Below are 13,464 nucleotides of genomic sequence, written 5' to 3'. Positions count from 1 at the left end.
GATATCCCTAAAACAGCCATCACTACACCTTTCGGTTGTTTTGAATTTCTATTTATGAGTTTTGGTTTGCGTAATGCTACTAGCACTTTTCAGAGGTTTATGGATGAGGTCGTTCGTGGACTTGATTTTGTATTCGCTTATGTCGATGATATACTCATCGCTAGTGATACGGAAGAGAATCATCTCCACCATTTGTCGCAACTTTTTCAGCGTCTTCGCGCTTATAATGTGAAGATTAATCCCGACAAGTGTCTTTTCGGGTAGTCATCCCTGAATTTTCTGGGACATTTGGTTGATTCTAATGGGATCAAACCTCTTCCTGCTAAAGTCGATGCAATTCAACGCATCGCACCTCCAACCTCTCTGCGACAGTTGCGCCATTTTTTAGGCATGGTCAATTTTTACAGGAGATTCATTGACCGGTGTGCATACAAACTACTTCCTTTAACGAGGCTACTGCAAGGCCATTCTAAGAAGGATGCTGGACTCACTCTTACTGATGAGGCGTTATCTGCTTTTGAGTCTGTGAAACAGGAGTTATCCTCCGTTCCTGTTCTTGCACATCCTGCTCCTGATGCTCTGCTTTCTTTATCTGTGGATGCTTCCGATTCTGCGGTCGGTGATGTTTTGCAGCACACTGTAGACAATCAAACAAAACCTTTGGCTTTCTTTTCTTGTAAATTACAGCCTGCCGAACGCAGGTATAGTACTTTTGATCGTGAGCTATTGGCAATCTATCTGTCGATTCGGCATTTTCAACATCAGCTCGAGGGACGAGAGTTTGTGATTTATACTGATCACAAGCCCCTCACTTTTGCTCTGTCCTCTAAAACGGACAAGCTCTCTCCTCGTGCTTTTCGTCACCTGGATTTTATCTCACAATTTACAGGTGACATTCGTCATGTGCCAGGGAAAGAGAACATTCCAGCTGATGCTCTTTCTCGACTTCCTGTGCATTCTATTTCCACTCCCGCGGAAATTGATTTGCTGGCAATTTCGCAGGAGCAACCTTCTTTATCAAGTTTAGATTTGACTTCGTCAAAATTCAGCAACTGTAAATTTGCTTATCTTCCACTCCCTTCATCCGAGGGCTCTATATTATGTGACACATCCACAGGTTATCCTAGGCCTTTAGTACCTACGAACCATCAACGTTCTGTGTTTGATGCCCTTCATTCTTTGTCACATCCGGGCATCTCAGCAACAGTAAAGCTTATCACTGCTCGGTTTTTCTGGCCCAATATGCGGCGATCAATTGCCACTTGGGCACGCTCCTGCATGAAGTGCTAGAGTGCGAAGGTCCATAGGCACGTTCGTGCCCCTCTTGGACAATTTCCTTCTCCTGAAGCCCGTTTCCGTCACGTCCATCTTGATTTGGTTGGACCGTTAGCAGTGTGTCGCGGGTTCTCATACCTGTTAACTTGTGTTGACCGTTTCTCATGTTGGCCAGAAGCCATTCCTATAGCAGATATTACTTCTGAGACTGTTGCCCAGGCTTTCGTTTCTGGGTGGGTGTCGAGGTTCGGAGTACCGGTCAGTTTGACCACAGATCGTGGCCGGCAATTTGAGGCCGCACTTTTTCGTGACCTATCACGAATCCTGGGGGTGCATCGTATACGCACCACCAGCTACCATCCCGCTTCTAATGGGATGGTTGAGCGGTTTCATAGGCAACTTAAGGCCACTTTGCGCGCCTCGCCCAACCCGCAGTTTTGGGTTGAAATTCTTCCGGTTGTCCTCCTTGGATGCCGGACTGCGGTAAAAGCTGACCTGGGTTACTCCTCGGCGGAGCTTCTTTACGGCACCACGTTGACGTTGCCAGGTGCGATGGTGGTACCAGACTCATCACAACCACCACACCCAGAGTCCTATGTTACTCGGTTGCGAGAGTATTTCTCCAATCTTCCATCTATGGGCCCCAGACAACAGTCACCTCCCTTTAGAGTGCCGGCAGACATTGAGTCTTGGTCTCATGTGTTTATTAGGGATGATTCTGTCAAAGGACCCCTTGTTTCTCCTTACAAAGGACCCTATCGTGTGCTTTCTCGCACTCCAAAGTTTTTCAAGGTCGACGCTAATGGTCGTACAGAAATTGTGTCTGTCGACCGTCTGAAAAAAGCGTACCTTGACAAACCTTCAACTCCCGTGGACGACATGCCCGTGTTTCAAATGCCGCACACACCACTATCACCACATACATTGTCAACGCCTTTACCAATGCATACACCAACATCAGCACCATCACAATCACACACACCAACGATTACACCACCTTCGTCGTTGCAAAGGAACCCTAGCGAACCTTATGTCACTAGGTTTGGCAGGACGGTGCATTGGCCCAAGAAATTGGAAAAAACTATTTACGTTTAATTTATTGTGTTTTTACTGGACAATTTCAGTTTTTTTTATTGATTGAACATTTTTCTTCCATTCAGAAAAAAAAAACTATGTATCCGGTTCGTAAAAGTTACACAAGGAAATTTGGAATGTCCATACGCGGGAGGTTGTGGTCAGTTGCGGAGCTGTGGTTGAGCATCGATGCCAGTTTCGACCTGTTGCCTGGTACTAGGTATTTTAGTCGGTTGGCTCTTGCTATTTTCCGTGAGGGGATGTCCCACTCATACAGTGAAGATAAAACCGAGTGTTTGATATATATATTTGTGCCGCATTTTCTGCGTGGTTTCGATGGCCATCTCGCCTCAGACGTCCCTCCAAATTTTTTTAATTTCGTATTTCACACTCAAGGGGGAGCCATTGTAGTGACGTCATATTGGCACCAAAAGGCAGGTGCCATTACTGAATCCTTAACCACGCATGCGTGGGTTTCAACATCGAAGCGTTCCCGCTATTAGACTGTCTCTTACCAAGCCAGACAGCGACCAAGCAAGACGTCTAAGCAAGCTCTCCCATTTGAGTGTGGTTGAACCAAGTTGTCTCTATAACGACACCAGCTCGAAGAACCGTACATCTACATTTCAGGCTACTCTAAAACCGGACAATTAGAAGCTGTTTTATTTTCCACCGAACAATAAATATTTGTTGTTGTTGATCAGTTTGGAGTTTCTGCGTTCAGTTCTCTTCCAATTTAATGTAGGAAAGTTAGGTGTATATCTAAAGATATATAACCCACTCTCCTAAAATGGCTTATATGACTATGATGAATAGGAGGAGACTGAGGATTGATCCTTGATAGACTCCAACGTTGTAGTCGTTGTTGATCCTCACTTTACTTACTGGATCTTTAAACCTGGTTTATACAGAATAGGTAGGTAGGTGGTTTAAGTAAGTAGGTACGTACGTACGTAGATAGGTACGAACGTACGTATGTAGACAGACAGACAGAAAGACAACAGATAGATAGATAGATAGATAGATAGATAGATAGATAGATAGACAGACAGATAGATAGATAATTGTTGGCACTCCGTCGCTTACGACGCCGAGGGTTCCAGTTGATCCGACCAACGGAACAGCCTGCTCGTGAAATTAACGTGCAAGTGGCTGAGCACTCCACAGACACGTGTACCCTTAACGTAGTTCTCGGGGATATTCAGCGTGACAGTGTGACAAGGCTGGCCCTTTGAATTACAAGCACAACAGAAACAGGAAGTAAGAGTGAGAGAAAGTTGTGGTGAAAGAATACAGCAGGGTTCACCACCATCCCCTGCTGGAACCTCGTGGAGCTTTAGGTGTTTTCGCTCAATAAACACTCACAATGCCCGGTCTGGGAATCGAAACCGCAATCCTATGACCGCGAGTCCGCTGCCCTAACCACCGGGCCATTGCGCCTCCACAGATAGATAATATATTACTGATTATGGTATATAATTGGTCAGAATGTTACTATCTGTCTCGCCAACTATTGCACAAGGCAACATTGACGATTCTCAAATATGTTAACCAGAAGCGCATAACCTCTTTCAGTCGAGAGGTATATATAGACTCTGGGTTGCCTAGTATTGGTAAAAGGAAATTGAACGAATCAGTGAGAAAAAATAATATTTTCATGGAGGGAGAGTTATTTTCTATGGATTGATGCTTGCCTGACAGTTGTGTATGTATGCATATTTGATGTTCCTTAGTTCAAAAATGGATACGACCAAGTGGAAAAATAAACTTCATACTCATGGAGGCATTATTAAATTATTTAACTTTTATAGTTCGGAAAAGCATCCAGATCGTGTAAATTTGTTAGTAAATTTGCAATGTTTACTTCTGTTTAGATATGGCCCAGACCGTCCTAGTATCTTTCAATTGATTTTGTACCACGTTGCTTTCCTCTTTTGATTACCATATATAGCTGGGTAACGCTGTAACATTTACGCCCCTCTTGCGTTATCAAAATGTGATTATGTAGCCTGGCCTTAAAAAGGAACTCTTTATCCTAAAATATTTCTGTATATGTGTCACTCTGTTGTTATTGGATGACAATCCAAATGTTTTCTGAATTAAAACAGTGAGATATTCGGATGCTGCCCTCATGTACATACACTAAGAGAATAGCATCAATCCATGGGAAATAACTCTTCTTTTCCTCTCGGAAAAAATTTATTCCTGAGTTTCGTTCCAACCTCGAACTATCCAGTGTCTGTATATACCTCAGGCCTAAACAAAAAATGCTATGCATTTCTGGCAAGCATCTCTGAAGAGTTGTCAATATTTCATAATGCAATAGCCGGGGTGAAACCGACAATAACATTTTGGCTAATTTTATGCCATAACCAGTGATATACTGCTCGACTACAGATATGCATGCGTGCATGCATATGTGAGTGTGTGCGCGCACGCGTATTTATGTATGTATTATGTGTACATGTACGTATAGGCACGGGCGTGGCTGTGTGGTAAGAAGCTTGCTTTTCAACCACGTGGGTTCAGTCCCACTGCATGGCATCTTGGGCAAGTGTCTTCTACTATAACCTAGGGCCGACCAAAGCCTTGTGAGTGGATTTGGTAGACGGAAACTGAAAGAAGACCGTCGTATATATGTATATATATATCTATATCTATACTATATATAAAACAGAGATGTGTGTGTAATCGCTTATCACGTGAAAACGGCTTCACTATTTACTTCCATACTTGTGATGCAGGAATAATTTGACCTCGGATAAATCTTAGGCTCTTCATTTGATTTTTTTTATTAAGATAAATAATATTGCTTTATATTTAAGATTCACTTCTTTAAAAATGTTCCTCAATGTCAACTTCCGGTAGCCATAGTTTTTTCTTCACTTTAACTTCAATCGTTACTGTTCGCACTAAAAGTTTACTCACATTTACTGATGTAAGTAATTTCATCATTTACTAACAGAAGTACGGTGTGACAAATTTCGATTCAACATCACTTTCACTTCAATCGTTACTGTTCTCAATAAAAGTTTACGTTTTCAATCGCTAACAAGTTCACATTTACTGATGTCAGTAATTTCATTATTTACTAACAGAAGTACGGTTTTGTGTTTTCCTGTTGCTGAGGTTTTCTTTTTTTCTGGTACCTTCGATACTGGCTCTTTGGTTCACTGAGTGACAAATTTCACTTCAACCTCACTTTAACTTCAATCGTTACTGTTTTCACTAACAGTTTACGTTTTCAATCGCTAACAACTTCACATTTACTGATGTAAGTAATTTCATAATTTACTAACCAGGGTTAGGGTTAGGGTTAGTCACAAGTGGCTATGTGAAAGAACAATTCTGGCACCAAGGAATGATTCTGTAGACAAGCTGAATTTAAATTTAACTCAGCCTCCAAGACCTGAATGTTCATACAGATCAGTTAACTCTGTCCATGATCAAGAACAGGCAACGCATTACCCAGTGGAGTTCCTCAATTCACTTCAGCCACCAGGATTTCCACCACACATTCTGATCGTGAAAATAGGTGCTCCCATAATGCTATTAAGAAACCTTGATGCACCCAGACTCTGTAATAGAACAAGGTTGGTTGTTAAAACAGCCATGCTCCATGTGTTGGAAGCAACAATAATTACAGGCAGCATGATGGGTGAGAATGTCTTCATTCCAAGGATACCTCTCATTTCAAATTATCTTCCCTTTCAGTTCAAGAGACTGCAGTTTCCGGTCAAACTTACCTTTGCAATGTCTATCAACAAAGCACAAGGTCAATCTCTAAAGGTGGTGGGACTTAACCTCCTTCAACCTTGCTTCTCACATGGTCAGCTGTATGTTGGATGTTCTAGAGTTGGAGATGAAAATAACCTCTACATTCTCAGTGATAAGCATGGCAAGACAGAAAACATAGTATATGAAGAAGCACTTACATGAATAGTATGTACATGTCATATACAAAAGTGTAAAACCATTGAGTGTTAAAGTAAGTATTACTATTACACTTTCACTTTTCGACTGACATGCGTCAATGTATATCTGTGTATATAACAGTGAAACAATAACGTGGTATATTCGCTGTGTGAATTTTTTTCATTTAAGCCCCATTTTAATTATCGTAAAAGTTTCCAAGTATAGGCGCAGGAGTGGCTGTGTGGAAAGTAGCTTGCTTACCAACCACATGGTTCCGGGTTCATTCCCACTGCGTGGCACCTTGGGCAAGTGTCTTCTACTATAACATCGGGCCGACGAAAGCCTTGTGAGTGGATTTGGTAGACGGAAACTGAAAGAAGCCCGTCGTATATATGTATATATATGTGTATGTGTGTGTTTGTGTGTCTGTGTTTGTCCCCCCAACATCGCTTGACAACCGATGCTGGTGTGTTTACGTCCCCGTAACTTAGCGGTTTGGCAAAAGAGACCGATAGAATAAGTACTAGGCTTCCAAAGAATTTGTCCTGGGGTTGATTTGCTCGACTAAAGGCGGTGCTCCAGCATGGCCGCAGTCAAATGACTGAAACAAGTAAAAGAGTAAGTACCAATAAGCAACAATTTCATTCCCGGGCAACGCCGGGTGGTTCTGCTAGTAAGTATATATATATATATATATATATATATATATGCGAGTAAAAATAAATACAAAAAAGGTGGGGGTTTTTGTATGGTTGTGTATAGAGGAATATATTATTTTGTTTAAAAGAGTTCCAGCACTGTCTGTTTTTTATGTTTTATTTATATTCCTGCAGAACCAATGTGGGGTATAGAATATGGAATATACAATATATAATATAATATACAATATATAAAATAAAATAAAAATGGATGGCACCATGAAATAAAGTATTGAATGCAGATGAAATATTGAGTGTTCAATATAAAGGATCGATCCTTTATATTGAACACTCAATATTTATTTTATTTTATATTATATATTATATTATATATTGTATATTCCATATTCTATACCCCACATTGGTTCTGCAGGAATATAAATAAAACATAAAAAACAGACAGTGTTGGAACTCTTTTAAACAAAATAATATATATATACATATATATATATATATATATATATATATATATATATATATATATATATATATATATATAATTATGTGTATTTCTTCTATCTTAATGAATAAAAATTCTTCTGATAGAATAAATGGGTTAATAGAAACCAATGTAGCAAAGAACACAAAATAACTGTGGTTAGCTCCTGTTTTTAAGGCAGGAACTCCTTGAAATTTTGGGTATTTGAGTATATTTAAGAATTTAAATATATATGTATGTATGTGTGTGTATATGTTTGTGTGTCTGGATTTGGTCTGTGGATTTGGTAGACGGAAACTGAAAGAGGCCCGTCGTGTGTGTGTGTGTATATATATATATATATATATATATATATATATATATATATATATATATATATATATATATACTTTATTTAAAAGCACCAGAAATATAACAAAAAAAAACCGTTACTCTGAGTTTCATGTTCCCGTTCATCGGACAGTTTTGTTAGAAATGGAGAAAGGATATATATATATGTATGTATGTATAGGTTTGTGTGTCTGTGTTTGTGCCCCCACCATCGCCTGACAACCGATGCGGTTCGACAAAGCGACCGATAGAATAAGTATTATGCTTACAAAGAATAAGTCCTGGAGTCGATTTGTTCGACACAAAAAGGCGGTGCTCCAGCATAGCCGCAGTCAAATGACATACAAATAAAAGAGTAAAAAAGTACCTACGTATGTTTGAGTGTATACACGTGTGGCATATGTAATATGTGTGTGTCTATATGCCTGTGTGCGTGTGTCTGTCTGTTATGTATGTATGCATGGGAGGGTCGAACATGCGCACGGCACCACGTTTTCAGTGTGTATTTTTACGGTCAGAGCTGTAGCTGACGAAAATGTCTCGAGATGCTAAAGTTGAGCTGAAAAAACAAGTGACTTTACTGCAAGGGGTAGGTATAATCGTGGGTATTATAATAGGATCGGGAATATTTGTATCTCCCGTAGGCATTTTACAAAATGTGAGATCAGTTGGTCTTAGTCTATTAATGTGGGCAATATGCGGCTTGTACAACATGCTTTGTGCCCTGTGTTACGCAGAGTTAGGGGCTTCGATACCTGAATCCGGGGGCGAATATGTCTATATTAAAAGAGCCTTCGGAGATTTTGCAGGATTCGTATGTCTTTGGATAAATTTTCTGCTAGTATGTCCCGTTGGTATTGCTGCTGCTTCTCTAATATTTACAACGTATTTGCTGAAACCAATTTTCTCCGAATGTGACATACCTGAGAGCGGACTCCGCTTAATATCAGCATTAATTGTCAGTAAGTATTGCATTATTCAATCAAAGCTATCAATTCAATTCTTCATTTGTTGTCCTCTTGTTTATATTTTGAATTGCCAACTTCGTATCGTTCTCAATGTATTTTCCAATTTATGTTGCTCATGTGCACTTTTTGTTTTATGTAAATTATATATTTTAATGTTCGGTATTTATTCTTAATGTTTTTTTTTATGTTATTCTGTAGTTGTATTTAATCCTAAAATGTAATTATATGAACCTTATTTGCCCACATAATACTAATTAATATATTATGTATGAAATGTAATCTCATAATGTAACCTCTTGGTGTTGTTGCATCATGCAATATAAGAAAATTTGAATTACAGTTAATACTTCAATAACGGTAAGTTCAGCACTTATACAAAGATAAGAAAACTCGTTGCCGATAATAAATTGGGGTATTGAACAAATATTGAATCATACAAAACATGTCATATAAATACAAGCGTGACAGTCAAATTTTGTCTTTTGTTGTTGATTTTATTCGAAAATAAAATCTTGCCTATTTTAGGCATTTCGCATAAATTGCAGGTCGGTATTTTTTGAAAGAAAAATAGAGAAAAGAAGAAAAAAAAGGAAAATTATAAAAGTTGGGTAAATAACTTTGTAGCAGCTGTTGGGAAAATTATATTTCGCTTTGGGTTGTTTTTGCGCGCGTGTGTGTGTGTGTGTGTGTAGTAGTAGTAGTAGTTGTAAACGAATTAACCAACCTCGGTGCTTCGGTATTTTCATTCTATTTTGCATGTTTTTTCGTCTTTTTAAAAAGGCAAAAAACGTTGTTCATGTCGCAAGGAACAGTATTCAAAATTTCCCGTCCCATTGTCAAGCAGAAGGAGAGAGATACTTTCAACATTGTAGGTTAAAATATAAATAAAAAGGAAACAATGTTATAGTAATTCCGAAAGTGATACAGTTCACAGACTACTACTTTTACTAGTTTACCTATTTGATGTCCAGTTTGTCTCTTGTTTTCATTTATTCCGTCAATAGTTTGTTATATTCGTTGGGTTTTGTTTTGAAGTGTGAGATATAATTAAATCAAAAGTTTAAAATATGTGTTTGGATATTTTTAGTTATCGAAAAAGAAACAACAGAAAATATGAACATCGAGTGCGGTGTGTTTATTTCTTACTACAATAATCCTTTTTAACTGGAAACACCCTTCGTGGTAACAGCTTTGTTTTAATCTCTTGCTTAACTTATTTAGAATTATAAAGACCTTATATCTTTATTATATTGAGTCCTTATATCTATCTTTGTTCACTGCAACATATACTTTATCTCCGCTCAAAGCAGCTTAAACACGTGTGCCTGTATTTTACAAAAGTCGTTGTTTATTTTGTATTTGCCTCATAATAGTTAATGAAACAGTTTTCTAAATTTTCAACATAGCAAAGAAACATCTAAAAAAAAAAAAATTGTCAGCCCGCCACGTGGTCCCAACAGACGAAATGGAAAAGGCATTGTCCCTGAGCATAACGAATGAGATTTATATGATATATCCATACATATGTATATATAAAAGGCGGCGGAGGTAATGAATACGTACACCACCCGTTTTCGGCGTAACAAAAGCCCTAATCCTAACCCCTAAACACCGGGTGTACGTATTCTTTACTTTCGCTATAAAAGCTATTGTTGCACAATGAATCTGTGATAAACTAAGAATAAGAAAGTAACTGCAGATCCTTCCTTAATACACTATTCATTCCTTCAAGATGATATGAAGGTTCCCTCGCATATTTCTTTGCATTATCGTATTGTTTCTAATTTCGGCGCCAAGTCAGCAAAGGTATTTTTCCAGTGGCTAATAATCCCGCCAATTCAATATGCTTTTTCTAATGTTTATTCGGTAATTTTTCAGATTAACACCCGCACGATCTTCACTAGGGTTTTAGGGTTTAGGTTACGGTTTTGGGGTTAGGGTTTGGGTTAGGGAATTTCGTCCCTAACCGTAACCCTAATCCTAAACCCTAGCACCCTAGTGAAGATCGTGCGAGTGTTAATCTGAAAAATTACCGTTTATTCTATTGGGTTGTCAGATAAATTCATATCTTTTCCCCCCATTTATTTTAATACTTATTTTTCGATAGTTTTTACAAATCAGCCAGTGATATACCCTCCTTCAGTCTTCACAATTCCTTGTTAATCTCTTGAAATCATCAGGTTTTGCTTCGTAGAATTCATCGAAACACTTTAACAGCTTGCAGATTATGAGAGAGACACCAAGAAAAAGTGATAACCTAAAGGTGGTATATAATGAAAATTCGGTGGATGCTGTAGAACTTCCCAACCGAGCTTCTGGACAGTATTTTTTGACAAATTAGCAATGTAGGGGTTGGGATTTGTCTTTTTCGTGGTACCTATGCACTGAGATTTTGGTTTTTACTTATTGGATAAAGGTGATAGGTAATGGTGTCATGAAAGCATCCCATCTACTGAGCCATTTCTTTAATGGATTGGTACGGGTCCACGTGGATGAAATGATTCGATCCATTCTCATCGAACTGGACAGGTCAGTCATAATGCGGAGAGTCTGTGAGTTTGAATTTCCTCTTCATGAAACATGGAAACCATTCCAGTGCAGATCTTTCAGTTATCTATCTATCTAGGTCATCCCACAGGACACCCCTAATATTCCTAGGACCACATGGAGCAGTGCCCTGTGACTCCTATGTGCAACTGAAACCCCCTATAACCCCTCTCAGTTATAATGCCCTCTTTATACATGACACAGATGTCATGAGTGGCTTTGGTGATTTTGGAACCGAGACTGTAAACGTAGAGATGCAGGTGTTGAAAAGATTCTTCTTGGCACTCCATCATCATCGTCTCAAAAGATATGAAATGAATTCAAATTTTAAAGATGATAGACAAAAGTTGTTAATTCAAAGAACATTTAGAAAAAATGAACGGATTTATTTAGCAACCCAATATATTACCTGAAGTGCCTGATTCGGTCTGGATCTCTCTGAGTAAGATGTTCTGCAACAATAGGGTAGCCAACCTCATTCAGAAATAATGAAGATTGACATTGCTTCATTGCTGTGTCACTACAGTACCTTTTCAAGTGAACACCTGGCCAAATCTGCTGCCTACTCTCGCAGACAAGACACTTCCCTTGGTCAGATGGTCTGTGTTTTTCCAACATCTGCCACAGTGAATGGGTGTGATTGACATTTGTCAATTAATGTATTCTCTACAATGTCGTTATTATGGACCCCGTCCGAGATGCGAGTCAACATTTAAGTCCACAAAATTTTGGTTTGAGCAGTTGTTTGTAAAGAATTGTTGTGCAGACCTCTTTGCTTTCGCAACAAAGTCCAGGTAGTTCCCCTGCAGCAAAATAGACAGTGACTCAGGATAGGATTTTTCATCTGTTCCACACAGCAATCTACTTCTTTCACCTGAAGGGAAATGTGAGAGTGAAGTGAGAGAGAGAATTGTAAATTTTGTGAATGAAAGTGGTTTCAAAGAGGATTGACCCTCCAGTTTCATGTGGTTAGAACTGAGACACTTTTCTATGCAAACAGAAAAATGGACATTAAAGTGATAATTATGATATATGGTTACATGTATATAAATATGTGTGTATGTGTATATATATATATAGCATGTCAATGCCAGTGCCACCTGACTGGTCCAGTGCTGGTGGCACGTAAAAAGCACCATTCAAGCATGGTCGATGCCAGTGCCACTGGACTGGTTCCGTGCCGGTGGCATGTGAAAACCACCATTCCAGCGTGGCCAATACCAGTACAGCCTGACTGGCCCTCATGCCGGTGGCACATCAAAAGCACCCAGGACACTCTCAGAGTGGTTGAAAATAGGAAGGGCATCCAGCTTTAGAAAACCTTGCCAGATCAGATGGACCCTGGTGCAGCCTTCTGGCTTGCCAGCCCTCAATCAAACTATCCAATCCATACCAGCATGGAAAGCTGATGTCAAACAACGATGATGATGATGATGATATATCGTTTGAATTTACAGAAAACAAAAGACACAGACAGGTAAGGGAACAACAAGCAGTTGTATTAGTTTGACATCCAGAAAGAATGGAAAAGTCTTTGAAGCTTCAAGCCTATGCTCTTTGGCAGAAAGGGTTGAGAGTAAAAAATAGACAAAGAATGAAAAAAAGCAAAGGGAGAAAAAATGTGTAAAGATTAATGGTTCAACATGATACACACACACATTTTACATATACTCAGATATTATATATACTGATATCATGTATTGTCATTTTCATTGTTTTAATGTCCATAATTCTATGCTTGCATAAGTCAGGTGGAATTTGTTGAAGCAGATTTTCTATGGCCAGACACTTTTCCTGTCTTCAACCATTTCCAAGTAAGGTAACGCAATGCTGAGTAAGTGCTATGGACAGACTATAGTTAAGCTCCAGGTTCGGTAATTATGCGAATGAGGAGTCCAACGTAGGTCATACAGAATGAGATAAAAATCCAAGGCTGTGAAGGATTTCAGAACATTTATAAAGAGAAGGTCTTACAGCTGTTTCCAGGATATTTTATATATCCCTTCATTGGAGACAGTGTGAGAAAATGGTTAAGCAATAGTTATTCTAGATAAGATATGAAATAGAGAGTGAAGTGGAGGAATGAAAATAGATGTGAGATATGCAGGGATATTGTATCTTCAGTTCCATCATTTAGGCAGAATGGTATACATATAAGTTTCCTGTGTATGTGTATGTGTTCGCATGCATGCCTCTATAACATGACATAGATTCTGTG

The 13,464-nt window shown here is 38.9% G+C and overlaps 2 protein-coding genes across 6 annotated transcripts in view; one reads left to right on the top strand and one right to left on the bottom strand.

The window, feature by feature from the left end:
• LOC106884152 (protein-cysteine N-palmitoyltransferase HHAT) overlaps nucleotides 1-13,464 on the bottom strand; it is a 287,547-nt gene that overhangs the window by 197,380 nt on the left and 76,703 nt on the right. For 2 of the 5 annotated variants that reach the window (XM_089365412.1, XM_089365413.1), the window contains one exon: nucleotides 11,656-12,120. The exons of the other annotated variants lie outside the window; for them this stretch is intronic. The gene's annotated coding sequence lies outside the window, so the exon portion shown is untranslated. The remainder of the gene's footprint in view (nucleotides 1-11,655; nucleotides 12,121-13,464) is intronic. 5 annotated transcript variants of the gene reach the window in all.
• The window catches only part of LOC106871182 (large neutral amino acids transporter small subunit 1-like), a 93,080-nt gene continuing 87,767 nt past the window's right edge, over nucleotides 8,152-13,464 (top strand). The window contains exon 1 of the mRNA XM_089365420.1: nucleotides 8,152-8,693. Coding sequence (XP_089221546.1) covers nucleotides 8,267-8,693 — 427 coding nt within the window. The 5' untranslated portion in view covers nucleotides 8,152-8,266. The remainder of the gene's footprint in view (nucleotides 8,694-13,464) is intronic.

This window comes from Octopus bimaculoides, chromosome Z, assembly GCF_046866305.1.
Source record: "Octopus bimaculoides isolate indiv1 chromosome Z, ASM4686630v1, whole genome shotgun sequence".
In the NCBI taxonomy this organism is placed as follows: domain Eukaryota; kingdom Metazoa; phylum Mollusca; class Cephalopoda; order Octopoda; family Octopodidae; genus Octopus; species Octopus bimaculoides.
Note: the sequence above shows the minus strand (reverse complement) of the source record. Positions and strands in the feature narration are given on the sequence as shown.